Here is a 20,858-nt window from a genome sequence, read left to right on the forward strand (position 1 = left end):
AAAATGAGAATTCGAACTCATGAACTTTGCTGTAAAATCATCACTTGTTTTAAAATTTAAATATTAATTATATTTTATATTAAGAGTAGTATCAACAAACACATGATAAGATTTTCCATTAATCAATGTATTCAGTTCTGCACCAAACATATGAAGTACATGAAGCTTTTTACATTAAACCTTGTTGTGCAGCATTTCATGCATTCATAAAGAACCTTACATTTCATTAGAATATGTACAGGACGAAGTTCTTAAACCTACAAATATCCTAAAATACTCAAGTATGAGCTAAAGAAAATAGTCGTTTTTTATTTATTTTCCATGATCAAGGCCCTTGAAAAGATTAGGCAAAGTCGGTCTCCAAGCCATTCCCCAAGCCCAAGCACCCTTCGTCTGCTTTGGTGATGGGCTAGCTGAGGCTGCTGAGCTTGCAGCCATCCTCATTCTCTCGATCAAAGCCTCAGTGTTCACTTGCTCCGACAGTATTTCCTCCAACTGTTTTGTGTCAATCACCAACTTCACTCTCCAAACTCCATCTTCAACCGATGGCAGCACCTCAAGAGCCGATCCATCTGCCAAATTCTCCGCAACATCCGTTGCTGCACTCATCGACCTCTTGGCTTGCAGCCACTCGGCCTCTAATTGTTCGATCATCATTGTGTTCTGCACTTGTTCTTTGACTTCCCTGTTGCAAAGCGCACACTCCTTAACAAGTGGAAGTAGATAGTACAATCGGCCACCAATTAGGTAATCGAGGTCCTGCACGGGTGATGACGCATGACCCTGCTGGAAAATGCCATATCCCGGGTGATCGTTAAGGATTTCTCGAGCTGTAATAGGGCCTCTGAATTGTAATACAGCCCCAGAATCACTCAGAACCCTTATAGAGTTGTAACAGTCTCTCGTGACCCCTTTGAGAGAGCAATTCCCCATTGCCAAAAGCTCCTAAGGTTTTAGTCGCAACCCAAGTTTTGATTTGTATTTAAGTTGTGGAATCTGAGGCTCTGAGCATGCAGCACTTAGAGGAAAGACAATTTGGCGAGTCAGAAGCGACACATGAAGCCTGCCATTTTTTTTTCAAAAACTTGGATCGGCGCCACGTGAAACTGGACCGTTGGGACAATTGTTTAAGCTAAGTTGGAATGATCCAAAGTAAAGGAACAGAATAAGCGGTAAGCTAGCAAATTAATAATTGCGAGGAAAAGACATTTGAGAAGCAGATCCATATATATATATATATTCAAATTTCTTGGCCAAGGGTTGAGCCAACTTGTCTTTGATAGATTCCATTCTAATCCAATAGCTAGGCATCTAAGTGTTACTAACTTTACTCATAGGTTCGATGCATCGGCATCGATCTACACTAAACTTAAGATATGTACATACATTCACCTACAAAAGTTAACGCTATCAGCAGTAGGCAAAATAAACTGAGATCACGGGGCACACATCCAAAGTACTTAAAAAGGGTGTCTTTTTTAACTCCTAAAAAGATGGCTTTACTCATAACTCAAGGAACTCGCTTTCCACCGCCTCTAATGGCCGGAAGGAGGCAATTAGCTTCTGCTACGCACGTAAGATAGAATGCTTACGTGCATGGTAGCTGTACTTTGTATGGTTCAGATGAACAGTGGGCAACCTAAAGCTCACGTGAAATAGAGTGATCTGTACGTGTCAAAGTGCTCAGATCATTCCATGCGCGCAAATCCAAGCCGTAGCAGGAGTCTAGCTTCCACGTACCAATATGCAAAGCATTTAGAATATCAGGAATTAGTATTATTAAGTACAGTCGTAGAATTACAAACGCCATATAATCGTTTTAAAAAGAGTGAAGTTCATAATTAAAAAGTTAATTTTTTTTATGTGAATTCCATATTAATTCATTTTTTTCAAAGCGATTGCACGTCGCTTGCACAACCACGACTGCAAATATCATTTCTCATCAAGAATATATGCTTTATCATTATTTGTGTTTTAGTACCAAGTTAGTATATTTTGTTTAGGAAGTCACTTGTACTTCTATGAGAAGTACTTCTACTGATCTAGATCTCTTGAGAGTTGCGGAGTATTATTGGGAGTTTTGGTTCTATAATTAATATGTATTTTCTAATTAATAATTGTATGAGAATCATTATTTTTCAAAGTGTGTATATATATATATATGTATGTATGTATGTATGTATTACAAATCCCATTGAAGTTGATCCGAAGAGGCGAGACTCGATCCGTCGATCGAGCTAAGCCAAGGACATTATACAAGGCTCCGCTGCGCGCCCCCCCCCCCCCCCCCCCCCCCCCCCCCCCCCCCGGGGCCGCGGGAACATGATATAAGTCATAATATATTTACATATTATTTGTGTATATATATATATGTATATGTAGATTTGAGAGAACAGGAATGTTCGAACAATAATGCTACAAACAGTGCATGCGTGAATCCTTCAATTCGCCGTTGAACAAAAGAATTTGTTCATTAATTTGCCATGCAGTCCTAAGCTGGCCGACACCATTGCTTCATTTAGGCAATTAGGTCCGTTTAAATGTTGAGTTGAGATGTGTTTAATTTTTTATAAATAATAGTGAGTTGAGTTCTTTATAAAAAATAGTGAATTGAGATAGTGAAGTGAGGTCTAACTAAAATGAGTTTAGATTTGTTTAGATGTTAAGATGAATTTAAATGTATTTATGAGAAAAGAAAAAAGGTTATGGATCCCGCGTGTAAAAATGTATTAAATTAAAAAGTGTCGTGGGTCTCATACATATGTAAAAAGGTTTTGAGTTGAAATGTTAGATGAGTTTAATAATTTAAGAGTTTGATGTTTAAATGTTAGATTCAACTTAAAACTAGACTACAATCCAACTTCCAAATAGAGCCTTAAAGTTGTTTACAGAAATTCGAATCTAAAATAATTGAATAAAAAATGTACCTAACAAATTGTTAAGAGTATGCTAAACTAACCCACCACACTCATCCATGCTGACCTGCATTATAATTTGAACAAAACTATCTATAAACTCGAAGCCTCCTCCTCTCCTATTATTTTGTGTTCCACACAAACACATTACTCTTTTTCATATTCCCTCCTAAAACGCACTAAAATCAAACAGATCAAACCAAAACATCCATAAGAGGAACAGAAATTGATCCACAAACATGTTTGAGCCCAAATAGATCAAACTAAAATCAAAATTTCAGTACATCTTTTAGTGAAATAGATCACTTTTATAATAACAATATTCTATTTTATGTGTCAATAAATAAATAAGACTGAATATAACATTACTCAAAATAAATTTATAAATACATATTTTCTTCCGATAAGAACAAATTAGTCGCATTGAGATCATTGGACATGACCATTTATTAATTTCCATCCACCAATTTGATACGATTGCGTAAACATTTTCTAATGACCGCCACCACCATGGGGTTACTTGGTTGGAATTTGACAGACAAATATCCACCACCCTCAGCATCACCCCCAAGTTAAAACCAGCCACTGCCTTGCAAGCAGCTACCCAAAAAAAAGAAAATATCGAAGACACACGAGTCCAATACTCAACTTGTTACAACGTGGCAACTATCTAGAGGTACACCCCTCGCAGTTTCATGTACCACCACAGAAACATCCCGAGGCTTAGAACACAAGTCTCTTATCCACCATCAAAGCCACACAAATTTTGCCTTAAAAACACGTTCGCGCCTACAATATTCATCTACACGTAATCCCACAAGCAAATCCAGCGCCAGAAAAATGGGGTGTGCCTCCTCGAAACCTATTAAGGTGACCGTCGATGATGTCTACCGCCCAGCTCCCGCGAGCTTTGCGGTCTTCGACGTCAACGCAGTCGAAGAGCCTTGGCTCAAGGTGGACCATATGCAGCAGGAGCACGAAGAGAAGCCCACGCACGTACCGGCTCCGATTCTGGAGAAGCTCAGTAAGTTCGAGGCTGACGCTCCTCACTCCTGGGAGGAAGTCAGCAAAGCCTTGAAGTTAGAGGAACTCAAGAAGCAAAAGCCCACAATTGTCGGCCCGCCCGCAAAGCCGGAACCGGAAGCAGTTCCCCCACCGGTGCAGGATAGCACGACCCCCAATAAACAGACGCCTCGTAAGAGCGCCTCTTTCCACACGCTCGAGGAGCTCGACGCCAAGCTATCTCCGAAGCCGAGTAAAGAGTTGAGGAAAGCCGAGACGATGCGGATCGAGTCGAGAAGAACCGAACCAAAGCAGAACGAGCCACGGACCGAGTCAGAGTCGGAGGGTTTCAGGCTCAAGCCCCTGAAGGAGAACATATTTATATTGAAGGACAGGCTAGAGAGGGAAAGGGAAGGAAAGATGGCGAACTTCGACAGGATCAAGAGGGACCCTCTGAGTGATTTTCAGGAGAAGTGCCCGCCGGGGGGCGGGGCCGACACAGTGGTGCTCTACACGACTTCGCTACAGGGGGTCCGGCGCACGTACGAGGACTGCAACCGGGCGAGGGAGGTGCTGGAAGGGCACCAGGTGGTGTTCGACGAGCGGGACGTGTCGCTGCACGGGGAGTTCCTGAACGAGTTGAGAGAGCTGCTGGGGGAGACGGCGAGAGTACCGAGGCTATTCGTGAAAGGGAGGTACATCGGGGGAGTGGAGGAGATGGTGGAGCTGAACGAGGCGGGCCGGTTGGGGAGGATACTGAAGGCGGCAAGAGTGGAGAGAGGGATGGGAAGGCAAGGCTGCGAGAGGTGCGGGGGCATGAGGTTCGTGCCGTGTTGGGAGTGTGATGGGAGTTGTAAAGTGATCAAGAATGGGTCGGATAAGAGAGAGCGTTGTGGTCAGTGCAATGAGAATGGCTTGGTGCACTGTCCAGCTTGTAAATAATTATAAAAAGTCTTTTTTTTTAAAGAAAAAAAATTCTATTTTAGAGAATTTGAGTGGGAAAGCTACTATGTTCTGCATTTGAGTAATGAATTTTTTATTTTAGATTTTGTTATTTTTAATCATATTAATTAATGTAAAATATTTTAAATAATTTCATTTGTCCACAAGGCAGATGTAAAATTACTTAGAATATATTACATTTAAGTATGATTGAAATTATAAAATCTACTATAAAAAGACATTTCTCTTTAGATTTTGAGAGTGGGGCATCCTAATTGTAATATTTTAATTAGATTCTGTGTTTGGTTTATAGTTGAAGTTCAATATGTTTATATAGAATTGAAAAACTTCTTGACAAGGGTCTATGCACTCATGGAATTAGTCCGAACTTTGTTATCCGGTACCAATTAAAAAAAATATATAGAATTGAAACATGATAATTAAATGCTAAGTTTAGATTGAGTAACACTTTCAATCTATCTTACCTTATCATTATAATCATTATAAATTTTTATATAAAATATAATAAATAGTTTAATTTTTTTTTAAATCTTAAAATAATAATAATATTAAAAAATAATTATTCTCTTTTTTGGGCGCAATATGACATCAAAAATTTAATACATAAATGAAGATCTATATTACCTATAAGCATCATTTTTGTATTTGACTTATAAGCCACCTCATCGTGATTGTCTTTATTATCACAAATCTACTCAATTTATTAAAATTTAAGATAACATAAAGGTTTTAAGACAAAAGACTTTTTACTATTTATGATTACTAATTCAATAGTTTTCATCATATGGTAGTTTTTTATTTTTCATTACTTGTGTTAAGGACGTGTTTCATTACCATTTATGCAATCATTTACCTATAAATATTAAGAAAATTTCAGTGTAATGCATCAGAGAATACTCCAATACTTAAGTCGGTATAATATATCTCTTAGAAATCTAGACTTCAGAAGATCATCTCTTGTTTTTAGAGTTATATGGTATATATAAAGAATGTCTTTTAGACTAGATCATCCTTATATGAGATTACTGTTATGTGATATTTATCGTATACTGTGTTTATCAGCTTAAACAATTTCTACATAACTGAAACAGCACATATGTGTATGAAACTTGTTTCTTCCCAAATAAACTGGTGTGTAGTGTGCAGATTCTGTTGGACCTTTTAATTCGAGCCTGCTTATAGAGGATTTTCATACTGGACTTAAATACGAAATTGGCCCCCCAACTTGTTTTTTTGACTTCTCCATGTACTACTAAATTCTTCTATCATTTTATTATTCTTATTTCAATAATTAAAAAAAATTATTAATATTTTTGTGATAATTGACTCTTGATTACCCTTTTAACTTCCTCTTCTATTAGTTATTCTCTTCTCTTCGTTATTCTATTTTAGCCATTCTTGTATATTGTTGGAATCGACTGACATCACAAGTTGTAAGTAATTTTTCAATCGTTCAATGTCAGGTTGAAATATTAAATTATGAAAGATTATTAATTACAAGATTTAAGAATAGTAGGAAAAGTTTTAGGCTCATTTGGATGTTAAGGTGATTTTAGATGATTTAAATTGATTTGTAAATAGTAATATTTTGTGAGTTTTATTGAGATGTATTTGAATGTAAATAGACAGAGATATGTATTTCATGAATATAAAAAATAGGTTGAGATGGATTTAACTTTTGAATGATATTATATACATTTATGAGTTGTGCAAGCGTCTCTCACTCTTTTCTAAAAAAAATAAGATCTATCATTAAAAAATTTATTTTTTCATATGAATCTCATATCACAACTATTAATTAATATGTCACTATTATTCATAAATTATTTCATGTTATGATCATACTGAATGTGATGCCGAAGAACACAAGGAAATAGAAAAAGAAAATGTAAATGAAATAGAACGGAAACAATTGAAAGATAAGACTGTATTGATATATTGGATTGTTTGAGGCAATTCTTCCTCCACACAGTGACCAACATTTAGGGCTGTAAAAGAAATAAATTGAATCGAATCGAATTCGAATAAGGATACTCGAGGTTGATTAACATGTTTATTTACTTGAACTCAGCTCAAACTTGAATAAAATTCTAATATTTTTACTCGAACTCGGTTAGTTAACCGTTAATGTTATTTGAATTTGACTCAAGTTCAACTAAAAATAAACAAACAATTTGAGTTTGAACTCGATTTTTTATTTTGAAATTTCTAATCTTATCTTTTGATTAATAAAAAAATTTAAAATTTTACCAAAAAAAAAAATACTCAAATAATTTAACGATTCAACAAATAATTTTGATTCAAAGTTTTTATGGTATAACTTTTTTTAATAAAAATAAATTATAGTTATAAATTAAAAAAATAATACACAAGATAAATGTAATAAACAAACTATTTAATACATACAGATAATATAATAAATCAATAGTTGTTGTATAGATGACCAACACAAGAGGGGTGAATTGAGTTGTATTTAAAAATTAATAATTATAAATCAAATATATAATATAAAATATAAACAAAATATGAAACATCAATAAATATAAAGAGTAAGGGTAAGAAAGAAGCAAACTCAGTATGTTAATGAAATTCGGCCCTACTGTCTACGTCCTCACCTCAACCTACCCCTTGAGGATCCTCAAATTTACTATTCAACCTCATTTAAGTGGAGATAGAAATCTATTATACATTTGAACAACACCGCTACAAAGGATCTGTGTGGAACACCATCTACATTTGCAATCACCTTACACGTGGTGGTTCAACTATTCTTTGTGTAAAACACTTTCTACACACATAAGGGTTATGCATGTGTAGAAAGTGTTTTACACACCCTTTTACTAATACAAGAGTTGATAGTGGGTAGGTTATCAGAGAACACTCATCAATGAGTGAAATAAGAATAATACAGCGTAAACTATATCTCTCTCAAAATGAATAAGGGTTAAGACTCAATATTTAGAGAATAGAGATTGAAATGTTTGAATGAATGTTGCAAAATTGTAATGATATGCATATGTTCTTGGTGTTGTAATTTGAAACCTCAAATGATCTATTTATAGGCATATGAGACTTCATATTTAAATTTAAAAAGATTCATATGTCAAAGACAACATCATTCACGTTTTCAAAAAATTCAAATAAAAGTTTCTTTTTATTCAATTGTCAAAGACAACATCATTCAGTTTTTAAAAATTTCAAACCTAATCTTTTTACTTTTCGCATATGACAAAATGAATATTTTACTTTTCAAATTTTTCAAACAAAATCATCTACCTTTTACATAAATCAAAAAGAGCATCAATCACTTTTGAAAATATTCAAATAAAACATGCACATGTGAAATATAACAATTAATCATTTTTAATACTTTCAAAATTTAAACTTTTAATCATATCATGCACATGTGAAATATGACAATCAATAATCTTTCAAATTTAATTTTCAAAATATTCATACACATGTAAAAAATGTATTTTAATATTTTATGATAAAATATTAATTTTGAACCTTAATCCTAATTTCGAATTTTTCAAGAGATGTACAAATTACTCTATTAGTTTTAATGTGAACTTATTCCCTTCTTACTCATGCTTAGTTCATGGACGTGCTTGGCTCCATTTGTGTAGAAAACTTGAGGTTGAGACTCCTTGATGCTTAAATTTATTTGTTATCATCAAAATCCATGTGTAAATATATAATTATACAAAACTTGAAATTTTGAATTCAACAATGGTTGTAATTGTATAATATATTATTATACAAATTATCCTATACACATTTTAGAAACATAACATATCTATATTAAATAAGATAAACTATAAATAAATTAATAATAGATATTTAAGTATATAAAATATAACTAACATATAATATATATAACACATACATATATAAAACATATTATGAGCTTTAAAACGAGCTAAAATGAGTCAAGTCAAGCTTATATGAATTTTATTCACGAGTCTAAATCAAGTCGAGTCAAGTTTATATGAGTTTTACTTGTTTAATATTTGAACTTATATTTGTGTTTACGAATATCTCATTTATTATAAATCGAGTTCAAACTAAGTATACACAAGTCAAACTCAAATTGTTCACGAGCTACTCTGTTCATTTGCAACCCTACCAACATTAGAGTAATTTTCTAGAATGAATCCCACCATGCCTTCTTAGATATATACTGTTAGGCCACTATGAAGGTCATGGGCCAGACCAAACACTAAGTAATTAACAAGAATCCAATTAGATAAAACATAAGCCCTATTGTAAACAAACTAGGCCCAAAGGAATATTATGAGTTGCATCGAGCAGCTCAAGTTAATTGAATATATTATATTTTACTATTATTTATAAATTATTTTATTACTATTCGTATATAATTTGACATGTTGTTAACATCTAAACAAATTAGCATCAAGGGTGGCTCTACAGCCATCGGGAGATCCTGCTAATGCATTTCATGCTTCTTTTTCTTTTTTTTTTTTTTCATTTTTGCTTTTTTTCACATGCATTTTTTAACACTTTTAGAAAAATTTTAAAAAAAATGACAATATTAATAAAAAAAAAAATCCCAGTGGGAAGATTAGTATCAAACGAGTCCGTAATCTAAACGACAGGAAGAGGGATTTTTCAAAGGTGTTCACTTCATGTGCTTCGGACGACATCCTATGTTTTCGGAAACTCTTAAAACATTCCCACGTCTAGGTATGTAGCATAAGTTGGGTTTTACTAGAACATTACTACCTTTAACGTCAACGTTATTTAGTTTCCTACTTGAAGACAATAAGGTAGTTGTTTTTAACTACAATTATGGTATCTCATTTACGTCGATATATTAATCTCAATCGCTAGATTATTTTATTATTATTATTATTATTCACATAAAGAACGTACACAAGATCATCATCAGCTTCTTCTTCCCTCCCACGTCCTCACCTCCTCTAGTTTGTTTATCTCATTAATTAGAGCTTCTTGAAAATCAACAAGAGCAGAAACATGTTATTTTCTTCTCCTTCTTCTTCTTTCTTCTTCCTTTGTTTTCTTTTTCCTTACTTGGCCGGACTGGACATAATTAATATATTAATTCATGCTTTAATTAGGGAAAGTTCAAAAGGAAAAGCTGGGATAAGAATGGTTGCCGGAGCATACTACATACCAAAGAAAAAACCAGGCTCTACAACTGATCAAGGCGAGGACGCCTACTTCCTCTCTGAAGAAAAAGGAGCCATTGGTGTGGCCGATGGGGTGGGTAGCTGGATCCTCCAGGGCGTGGACTCCGGAGTATATGCCCGGCAGCTCATGAATAACGCTTTCGAGGCTATCGTATCAATGGAGCCAGACGACGGAAACGTAGATGATCGGATCATGAAAAGAGTTTTGGATCAAGCTTTCTCAAACACCAACGCCAGAGGGTCGTCAACGGCTTGCATAATCAAACTCATAGACAATGTATGTCTATAATTCATAATAATAGAGGGTGATATTTGCAGTTATGCGTTGCGTAAATATAAGATCTATACGAAAAATATTAGCTAGCTTTAATTTTAACAATAGATTTCACTCTTTTTAAAAGGAGTGCACGACGCTTACATAACTGTATCTATCATTATTCTTCACTTATTTAAACATAGTGCTAATAGGCATATAAACGTACTAGCTTGTTTAGTTTTGTTAAGGAAAGTAATAACAGATAGTGTTCTTGTTTTATTATGCAGTGCTTGCATGTAGCGAACGTGGGAGATAGTGGGTTTTTGTTGATTAAAAAGGCAGGAGATATGCAGAAATCGGAGATTCAACAACATTATCCCAACTGTCCATTTCAGCTGGGACTAACAAATGATACCCCCGATTCAGCACTGGTGCGTATATCCTTCAGTTTCCTCCCTCTATTTTAGTAATTTTATCATTGAATTATGTTATGTATACGTATCAGTTGTCACAGGTTTATTATAATTATAAAAAAATTCAAAACACGAACGTAGCGATATATTTTTTTTATGCAATTTGACGCAAATTCATAAAAACTAACGTGTTTTGATAAAGTATCCAAATTTTAAATTATTTTTATTGTAAAATAAATCTAACTAATCACTCGAAGTCATGTTTGTATATTTATTTTTGTGAAATCTCTTTGTATATGGGGTGATTCTCTTAAACAAGAGAAGTTTTCTTTATGATTTATGTCCTCTCTAGTGAGATGCAACGTTGTAATTCCTCTCCAGTAGAGGAATTAATTAATGGGGCCTTATTTCTTTATAATGCAGATATTTACGATCGAGGTAGAATCAGGAGACATCCTAGTAGTCGGCACGGACGGGCTGTTTGATAACATGTTTGACGAGGAAATTAGGGATGTTGTAAAAATGGCGGCTGAGGTGGGATGCACTCCACAGCAGGTGGCTTGGGCGGTAGCCGAGCATGCTTATGACAAATCTACGAATAAAACAGCCTATACACCATTTATGCAAGATTCTTTAGCCTCTGGAAGAAGATTTTTTGGTGGCAAAGTCGATGATATAACTGTTATTGTTGCTAATTTTGTTGATGCTTAGGTTTTTTGCTTTGTATTTATTGATATCTTCCAATCATTGGGAGATAATAGCAATGACAATTCTATAATTAAATCGGTATCAATGTTACTCTTGAACAGTACTGCCTGACAATGAGCACGAGTTTCACCATTGGAATGGAATCTTGCCATAGGGATTGAAATCCACTGCTAATATCAACATAGCATATGTTTCAGTCTTTGGTTGCTAACACAAAAGATAATGGGGGGAAAAGATAAGGAACAAGAGGCGAAAACAGAGATTGCTGATTCATTTAAAGCTTTAAAATATACTTCATAGTCCAGATTGTCCACATGTCCAAAAACGTGCACAGGCACTACGGCAGTTCCTATTCTGAATAAAATGTTCTGCCACCTTGAAACCCAGATTATGCCTCAATGGCAAAGTCGGTTCAAAAGAACATACTGATTACATTTTCACATTACCTAGACTCCATCTTCCTAATGGCTTTCTCGATGTCAGGTACATTCTTCTTGAAGGCTGACCATTGCTCCTCTGTCAAACTTATTCCTGAAAGGACAAGAGAAGCAGATATTTTGTACAATCTTAGAATATTAACCAACAAAAAAAAAAAAAACTTGAATTCCAAAGATTAGAGGAAAAGCACAACCAATCATTGCCTGCAACTTAACCTATCGCATAAGCAAGAGGTAAATAATCAAAGATGGTACTAAAAAACACAAAAAAAGGAAACAAACCAAGGCAAAATATGGGAAACAAATAAAAAGATTGCAAAGGACCAGACACATGCATGACTCATGTTATGCATTGAAACTTATATAGTATATCAATGTGACTAGAGTCCACCGAACACCTAAAACCAGATTAACAATCCTAGTCGTCCAAACTCCAGTGACCCTGTTTGCTATTTACAAATTTCATAATTTATTTTTTTATTGGCACCGAGTGTCCAGAACAAAATCCTGACTAATCCCTAGGGAGCATAAACCCACCACACCAAGGAGTTTCCCACAAGTGCATCTCAGGTAGTTCAAGGGAAAATTCCTCCAGTTCAATGGCCCTTAGAAATTGTTTGCATCCAAAAGTTCAAACATTAAACCTGAAGGGAGCATACGACCAAAACCAAGGCTCTTACCACTTGAGCCAACCCCTAGGGGTTACAAATTTCATAGCTTATAACCAGATATATAGTTCAAGAATACAACTTTTTAGCCAAAGTTGGTTAAAAAATCTAGGTCACAACAAAAGGTAGGAAGAGTCTCTGTTGACCTTTCTGTTGGTCCTCTTAATTTCCATCAGCAAGATATAGCAAGTGCTTTAACCACTAGAACCATGAAAGCAAGGTCCCCCAATCTTCTTTGCCCTAGCCACCATTTCATATAACACCCTGCGATTCGCTTCTATTGTTCTTCATAAAAAGTATCAACATCAGACAACAGTTGTGCAATGACCATTTAGAGGACAACGTCTATCATTTCTACCTTCATAACCATGGCCACCAACACCAACACACTCGTTCACAGTAGAAATCCTAACTTCTAACCAAGGTAGCCAAAATGAGCACCAACACTTACACGCCCTCCCATCCCTCCAGCACCCTCAATCGCTTCAAAATCACAATTACACTACAACTAAACCGTTAATACGATTAGAAGAAACAAAAGTTTGTCTTTAAGGATTTGAAAACATCTCCATTAGCAAATACAACTATAAGGAAGCTCAAAACCCCAGTTATTACCACCTCCCCATTGTCCACCATAATCACCTAAGTCTTGTCCAATGACTCGGCAACATTTTTTCTTATATTAAACTTGTTTTTTAATAACTTGTTTTTCAATACAAGGCATCGGGAAAAAATACCAATATTTCACGAAATTATAAGCAAGCCCAAAAATAAAGATAACCGCCTAAGTCTTCCAATTACACAATTGAGTCCAAATTCTCAGCGATGGTTTAGAACGTCTAAAAATAATATAGCAACGGAAACAGCAAAGTTAACCATATAAAATGGACCTTTAGAAGTAGGAAGCTCTTTGCCATCTTTTTTGTAGTACTCCCTAATGGACACCAAAGTTTTTCCCCGGAAATCTTGGACCGTTACCCTTCTCTTCTCTGACAACTGAATCAAAACCCACAGACAAATTATTGAAATGATGATAATATTTTTTTAAATTAAAAATAAAAACTCGTTTCGCTTAATTTTCTTTTTTCGTACTCTCTCAGCAAACAAACAGAGCATTAGGATTTTCACAATCTCACCCTACAAATGATCAGATTGCCTTCATCATCGTACTCCTTACGGCGTTCTCCTCCTCCTCCTTCTTCTTCTTCCTCTTCTTCTTCTTCTTCTACTTGTTGCTCGAGGAAGGACTGGACGATCTGCTTGACAAATGCCTTGTAAGGCGGCTCGGAAAGGTCGAGGTCGAGCTCAGCCGATGCCTGCTTGCGGATCTTGTGTTCCGTCATCTCCTCCATGTCGGACCCTTTAAGAATCCTCCGAACTGTATTTTCGATTCGCTCCTGGATTTCGGGTTCCATTTTTTTCAAGGTCTCAGACAGCGCGAGAGAGAGAGAGAGAGCCTCCTATGACCGGTGGAACTGTGGGTTATAGCTTCAATACTGGGAACTTTGTCTGTGCTTATCGATGTCCAAAGGGGAGAAGGAAAGATACAGTGTAAAGGGCCTATCGTATGTGATGGGGCACATGTCAATTTTGTTCGACCCCAATTTCCGGTTGTAAATTTTGGACATCTAAGATACGCGAGAAAAGTGGATTATATAAAAATAATTTTATAAATTTACGTAATTTTATCTATATTTTAAATACTGTATCAGATGTCATACCGATTAAGGTATTGAAATAAAATATTTTAATATCGATACTGTTTTGTGTACCATTTTAGATAGTTGATATATAAATAAATTATATGTATAAATATATATAAATTATATTCTAAAATAATAGTTTATATATGAATAATTTATACATAAATATATATATATATATATAAATTATAAATAGTCTAGTATGAATTGGAAGTCAAAAAATAAGCTTGTAGTTTGAAAAAATGAAAAAAAAAAAAAGTAAAGGTCAAAATACGAGCCGGTACGTAGGCGGGTACAGACCGAAATATTGACTGGTATCGGTCGGTATTTAGACCTGTACGAAATAGGTACAATATCTACATCGGACCAATGGCCGGTACGGCATATTTCGGCTATACCGGTTGGTACAGTACAGTATTGAAAACCATGAATTTTATAAGATTTATTTTATAATAAAAATAACAAAATAATATTTATAGTCATAAGTTTGCAAGTACCTCGTAATCATATTGAAAAAAATAAATAAATACAATACTCAAATGAAAATAAAAATAAAATTAATTTTTTAATAATGAACCTCACTCTCTTTCAAAATAACTATATGACGTCTGTACACTTCACAACTATATATATCATTTCTAATGAAAATAATTTTATAATATGACGAATTATGTAAATCCACATTAATTTATAGAATTATTTTTATATAATTTTTTTTATGATTAAAGTATTTTAAATAAAAGTTAATTATTTTCTTAAAGGGGCATATCATATTTGAAAGAGTAATTGGCAAATCCCAAATATAAATTTTAGATGAATAAGTTTCATATCATTTTTTCCAACAAAAGTAGACACAATGAAAATAAAATTATAAGTGAATTTTACTTTTTTAAAAGGACTTTGTAAGAGATTTGCACGCTCTAATTTTAATAATTTTGTACAACTTTCTTTATAACTTTTTTTTATAACCAATTCAGATGATATATCACTTCATTAAAGATACTAAGTTTTTATTTAAATTCTTAATTTTTTAAATAAATACCACGAAGTTATAATAAGAGTGTAAGAAAGGCATATAATAAGAGTGATAATGAGCGGATATTTATCGGGTCAAATCCTATAGATCAATTCAAATTGTTCATACTGAGCAAAAACTAATATATGAATAAAATTAACATTAGAAATCCACCGTTGGGATTGGCAATCAAAGTGCATGGATTTTAGATAGTGAGTTCAAAGAAGATGAGTTCAGATGAAAATTAAATAAAATATTATTAGAATATTATTATTTTAATTTTATAAATTTGAATTGTTTATTATATTTTATGTAAAAATTTGATAAAATTATAATGATTATATGAGATGAGATGAGTTAATATCAATTTTAAATCTAAATAGGGCGTATAATGTATGAAAAAAGATATATGAAAGTGAAATGTGAGGGAGGAGTTATTGAAACAAATCGATTATTCAAAATAATTTAATAAATTGTCATGACTTTGGGTGATCTGTCAAATCTATTTTATAATAAAAATAATTTTACAATCTAACAAACTATTTTTAAACCATTTCAGCTTATAAGATTATTATTATTATTATTATTATTATTGAAAATAAACCTATGTATTTCATAAAAAAAAACTTCAATCATTACAACCTTTGTCTTTTAACAAACTTTTTACAATGGAGTCACGGACTTCTTCAATCCAAATTCTTTCATCAACCAATTGTAAAGCAGCCTTGGCTAAAATATGATCTACTGTATTACTATTTCTATAAACAAATTTTATACTTCATTCACATCGATTTGTAAAAATTATTGCGACATCATTGATCAAAGGACCATAGCAAGACATAATCTCTTCATCACTCTCTACTACTATGATTATAGCTTTAGCATCACCTTCGAAGATCATCTTCTAAAAATTAAGACCTCTAAAATCTTCAAAGCTTTCCACAATGCAAAACACTCTACAATATTTGGTTTTTTATTAACTATTTTCCTATTATCACAAACAGCCACCAAAGCTTCATGATATAAACCCGCGAGAATGGAATCCTTTGAACCCACAGTTTTTAAAACTCACAGTCCACCTTGAAACCCATCATTTCACCCTCCTCATTTCTAATTATAATTCTCATCCCCATCACCATATTCTTAACATCCACAAAAGCATTCCAATTAACTTTCACGAAACTTTCATTTGATTTCACTCATTAAGATCTGTTTGCTTCAGTCCATGCATTAGTTTTTGCAGTAGCATCTGGTTTCTACACTTGCTGAGCTTTCTGAAATTCCTCTAATCGTTCTTTTGTAGATATCAGTAGCCTTTTGTGATAAGTAAGCCTCATTCTCATTTCTTCTTATCCATACTTTTTTAAACTGGACAGCTATCTCTCCAATTGAGCTTTAGTCAGTTTTCTCATCAAACTCTCCCATAATTCTAGAAAACAACTCCCTATTCTCTTCCATTTTTGTACACAGCTTTGTTCATCTCCCCACACATCATTTGTTGATGCACACTCCCGAAGAACATGCATCACTGTCACATTTTCTTCTTGACATATTGGGCATCTAGGATCTTTAACAATCCTTTTCTTAAATAGGTTATTTTTCGTAGGCAACAAATCATTACCTGTCTTCCAAAGAAACACCTTCACTGCACTTTGCACTTCCAAATCCTAGATGTTCCTCCATCTACCATCCGCCTTTCCTTCCTTCGAAGACTCACCTTTGCAGCTTCTCATTTTATCCATTTGCAAAAAATATACACTTATACTCCTATGTATCAAAGAAGGTTTTGAACTTACTTTGGCATCCAAAAAATTAGCATTCTTATAATATTTTTCTTTATACACCATAGCAGTTAGAGAATTTGGGTTTTGAATAAATCTCCACCATTGTTTTGCTAATAAAACTACTCAAGTCTCTAAATCCTATACCCCCTGCTCTTTTTGTCCACCCATCTTATCCCATCTCTTCCAATGGACTCCACCCTCTTTATTCTGCTTCCCCCACCAAAACTTAGAAACATGGTGTTAATCTCATTACACAGTTTTAAAGGAAGATTGAAGATATTCATTGTATAAATAGGAATGGCCTAAAACACACATTTTATTAAAAATTCTCTTTCCCAACTTGAGACAAAAAATTATTTTTTTAGTTAAAGATTTTATGCCAAATTCTCTCTTTCAAATTTTTGAAGGTGTTAGAAATAATTTTTCTAGTTTATAAAATTATTTTGATATAATCATTTTGTGCTTGAGTATTTTCTCATAACAAGAAGGCCAAGAGGAATAAAGATGAAAAGAATGAAGGTCAAAGGTTCCACCGAGATTTGAACTCGGGTTACTGGATTCAGAGTCCAATGTCCTGACCACTAGACCATGGAACCTTCTTGCCTGTTGCAAGTATTTAAATAGCTTTAAACCATAGAGTAGACATTTTTGTCAGGGCCCAGGGGATTCGCCTGTGAAGACAGGACGGATCATCCACAGACATGAACGCACTCCTCGTTCATGCCTAGGGTTGATGGAGTTGGAATATGCAATCTGGAAACGAGAAAGGACAGGGATATGGAGGCTTGTTTGCTGGAGACAACAACAACATTTGAGATCCAAACCCTTCGCTAAGCAATACAAAATTACACTGTATAAAATTCATTTCCACTTTGAGCAATAAGTTCTTTAGAACCCTGCGTAATTTAATCTCCTAAAGCTCCGATACTCATTCCTATTGAAAAAAAGTGAGAGAGAGAGAGAGAGAGAGAGAGAGAGAGAGAGAGAGAAACGAAGCAAAAAAAATGAAATGGGGGCAAGAAAGAAAACAAGGACGACCCTTTTTTTTCTTTTTTCTTTTTTAATCACAAAACCACCAAAATTGAGGCTGGCAACTAAAAAGGATGATCTAAAGAAATCAAGATGGTGAAATTTCAAGCAAGTTGCTGCAGCCAACAAATACCACCATTTTTGTTTTCTTTTGGTGACCTGTATTAATATCTCGTTGGTATCATCACTTCTTTTCTTCTGTTATGCATGCACAATTTGAGCCTCGACCTCCATCGAGCTGTGATGATGCACCATGTACCATCGCCCATTATGGAGTTCAAAGACATTCGTCACGTTGAATGGCCCAGCATCAATGTCAACGAAAGTTTTCATGGTAACCCAAGCCATGTCTGTCAGAACCCGTGCCCGTACATCCCGAACTTGGAAGTTGACACCGTGTTCCCAATTAAATGCAAGCTGCCAACTCTGTATTACAGCATTATACCTGGAGGAGGAAACAATCATGACTTAGCTCCACTACACTTCCAATCAAACAAACACTAAGGCAAACAGTAGAGATCAGATAAAGTCTCAAGATGCCGGGAAGTCAACAGATTTTGCATGAATGAAACCCTTCAGCATGTACTAACCCCTTTCACTGTTGAGAGCAACATTGGCATTCACAGTGCACAAACCTTCAACAGATTTTGGCACGTGTGAATGGAATTTTGGGTTCACCAACTGGCCCAAATCCCTACATGGACACAGTTGTAGCAGCCCACAATAACAAAGGCTATGGCCCAAGATTTAATATATTGTTGCCAGTAAACCAATCAAGAGAACTGCATCTGGAAAAAGGAAAAAACAAATATGTATTGTGCACACTGCAACAACATCCCTTAAATTCGGTACCACAAATTAGCTAGACTGAATCAGTGGCACGATGTTGTAGGACACTTCATGCCCATTCCTCCTGTGGCTAGAATAATTCAAAAATCTCCATTACATATCCAACTTCGTATGTAGCTAATTCATTTTCACGGAAACAACTATCAAAGATATATATAATGGTCATATCCGGTTAATATCTTTGATACCAACAATAATCATGCAAGCATACAACAAAAACTCAGAACATATGAGCAGCGTATAGGCTAGTAGTATGAACAGGAAAAACAGCTTTAACAAAATAAAAAACAAAATCTATCCATCGTTGATAAACTTAACAAGAGACACGATTTACGACACTATATTTTCTGTAAGCAAAAATAAAGAATCATAAGCATATATTTCAGTAAGCAAGCCTAAAATATTATACCCTGAAAAGAGTTCTCCTGAGGCGTGAACGCACTTTACATAATCTGCATTTAGCCAAAAGTGACTCATTGCTGGAACAGACCTTTCTTTGATAATGTTAAAGAATTCGGCATTATTACGAACAATGGCTCTGGTAGCCGCATAGTAAGCCTTCCACCCATTTGCAGGTGTCACGCTATCCTGTTCTAATGTAAAGTCCTGAAAAGAAATTGAGAAACAAAAAGTTCATTGATAGGTCCAGAATCCAGAAAGTGATTCTGTCTAAGCAGAGCACATGACACGTGAACAGCATATAAGTGGGCAAACGCAGATTTAAGCCTTATATTGCACTCATGACATCCAACGAAATCAAAATCTGGCAACTACTAAGGAAATCCCTACTAAGCAGAAAACATGGTGTTGCATAGGTGTAAAATTTGGAATATAATGACAAAAACACACTAATAGTGACATCATTCTCAAATCGAGATGGAACGATTTAAGGGCATATTCCACTTCAGGTTTCAACGCCAATCCACATCCCAATTCAAAAAAACACAACAAGGAAGTTCTTTGAGTATTCAATTTGCTATAGGGTTTCAAAATGATTTGAGCTGTTCCAAATGCAGTTGGGCACGACAAATTGCTTCCAATAATCCCCAGCGCTCCTCAACAACCAAAAATCATCAACAAAATTGAGTGATTGCTCCAAATTCGCGGGAGATTCTCAATATGTAAGTAAATATCATCAGCAAGTTGTTCATTACAATAAAAGTATCATTACCTTGTGATAAAGCGCTTTCCACGCATTGTCATCGTTGGCGGCCTTTCGCATGAGCGAATTGGTCATCGAGAGGCGGCAGAGACTCGGGTAGTCTAAGTAGCTCAGCGCGTGCGTTGTAATCTCCGGCACCAGCTGCTCCATCATCGACGCGCCCGAAAGCCGCTCCGCCACCGCTACTGAAGACGCCTTCTCGACCATCTGCGCTGTCCCACCGTTCACGTACGGAGCACCCGTCGTTGCCGAATCCGGAGCCCCAAGACCAGAGTTACAAGAGCAAACGCAATTACAAACCTTCTTAGGAGACGCGGCGGAGTCCCTACCGTCCGATTGAGGAGATTTTAAATTGGGGAACCGGACTGATCGGATGGCGAAGCGGGCGAGAAACAGAGAGAGCGCGGTGATTATTGAGGCTACAAGGAACGGTTGGGATGAGACGACGGTAATAAGAGTAGTGCCAATCTCCATTGATAAGACATGAAAGCTAAGATTGGGAAGGACATGAAACCCTGAAATAGATTTACAACGTGCGCCGCCGTTTGAGAAGAGAGTACGAGGTTTCTGTTTTCGTTTACGTCTTTGGGAGGGAGGGGGTATATTCGGGATTTCGGTGGTTCTCTGAAACCCTAAAATAAAATAGACTTTGCAGAGGACGAGGAAGACGGTGGTGGTTGCATTCTCCCTGCGTCCTGACTGACCGACCGTGTACGTTCTAGAACTTAGTGTTAAGTTTGTGGACGGTTTCGTAATTTCACATCTCTTAAACATTTGACG

At 35.2% G+C, this 20,858-nt stretch overlaps 5 protein-coding genes and 1 non-coding gene across 6 annotated transcripts; 2 read left to right on the top strand and 4 right to left on the bottom strand.

The window, feature by feature from the left end:
• Positions 1-312: 312 nt before the first annotated feature.
• On the bottom strand, positions 313-933 carry LOC122282419. Its single transcript, XM_043094371.1, has one exon. The coding sequence runs from the start codon at positions 931-933 to the stop codon at positions 313-315; it is 621 nt and encodes a 206-aa protein (XP_042950305.1).
• Positions 934-3,653: 2,720 nt separating this feature from the next.
• Positions 3,654-5,217, top strand: LOC122282841. Its single transcript, XM_043094884.1, has one exon. It carries the CDS (start codon positions 3,756-3,758, stop codon positions 4,857-4,859), a length of 1,104 nt encoding a protein of 367 aa, XP_042950818.1. The 5' UTR covers positions 3,654-3,755; the 3' UTR covers positions 4,860-5,217.
• Positions 5,218-10,013: 4,796 nt separating this feature from the next.
• LOC122282420 (probable protein phosphatase 2C 80) lies at positions 10,014-11,434 on the top strand. The gene is made up of 3 exons (XM_043094372.1): positions 10,014-10,331; positions 10,598-10,741; positions 11,147-11,434. Exons 1-3 carry the CDS (start codon positions 10,014-10,016, stop codon positions 11,432-11,434), a joined length of 750 nt encoding a protein of 249 aa, XP_042950306.1.
• A 242-nt stretch (positions 11,435-11,676) lies between these two features.
• On the bottom strand, positions 11,677-14,132 carry LOC122283016 (RNA polymerase II transcriptional coactivator KELP-like). Its single transcript, XM_043095150.1, has 3 exons — positions 13,673-14,132; positions 13,427-13,532; positions 11,677-11,962 (listed from the first exon to the last, which is right to left on the bottom strand). Exons 1-3 carry the CDS (start codon positions 13,949-13,951, stop codon positions 11,874-11,876), a joined length of 474 nt encoding a protein of 157 aa, XP_042951084.1. The 5' UTR covers positions 13,952-14,132; the 3' UTR covers positions 11,677-11,873.
• A 3,430-nt stretch (positions 14,133-17,562) lies between these two features.
• On the bottom strand, positions 17,563-17,634 carry TRNAQ-CUG. The gene has a single exon. It is a non-coding gene; the product is annotated as a tRNA-Gln (tRNA).
• Positions 17,635-18,048: 414 nt separating this feature from the next.
• Positions 18,049-20,797, bottom strand: LOC122281587 (F-box protein SKIP8-like). Its single transcript, XM_043093210.1, has 3 exons — positions 20,088-20,797; positions 19,326-19,522; positions 18,049-18,512 (listed from the first exon to the last, which is right to left on the bottom strand). The coding sequence occupies exons 1-3, from the start codon at positions 20,550-20,552 to the stop codon at positions 18,269-18,271; spliced, it is 906 nt and encodes a 301-aa protein (XP_042949144.1). The 5' UTR covers positions 20,553-20,797; the 3' UTR covers positions 18,049-18,268.
• Between the last annotated feature and the right edge of the window lie 61 nt (positions 20,798-20,858).

Source organism: Carya illinoinensis, chromosome 11, assembly GCF_018687715.1.
Source record: "Carya illinoinensis cultivar Pawnee chromosome 11, C.illinoinensisPawnee_v1, whole genome shotgun sequence".
Classification (NCBI taxonomy): Eukaryota; Viridiplantae; Streptophyta; class Magnoliopsida; order Fagales; family Juglandaceae; genus Carya; species Carya illinoinensis.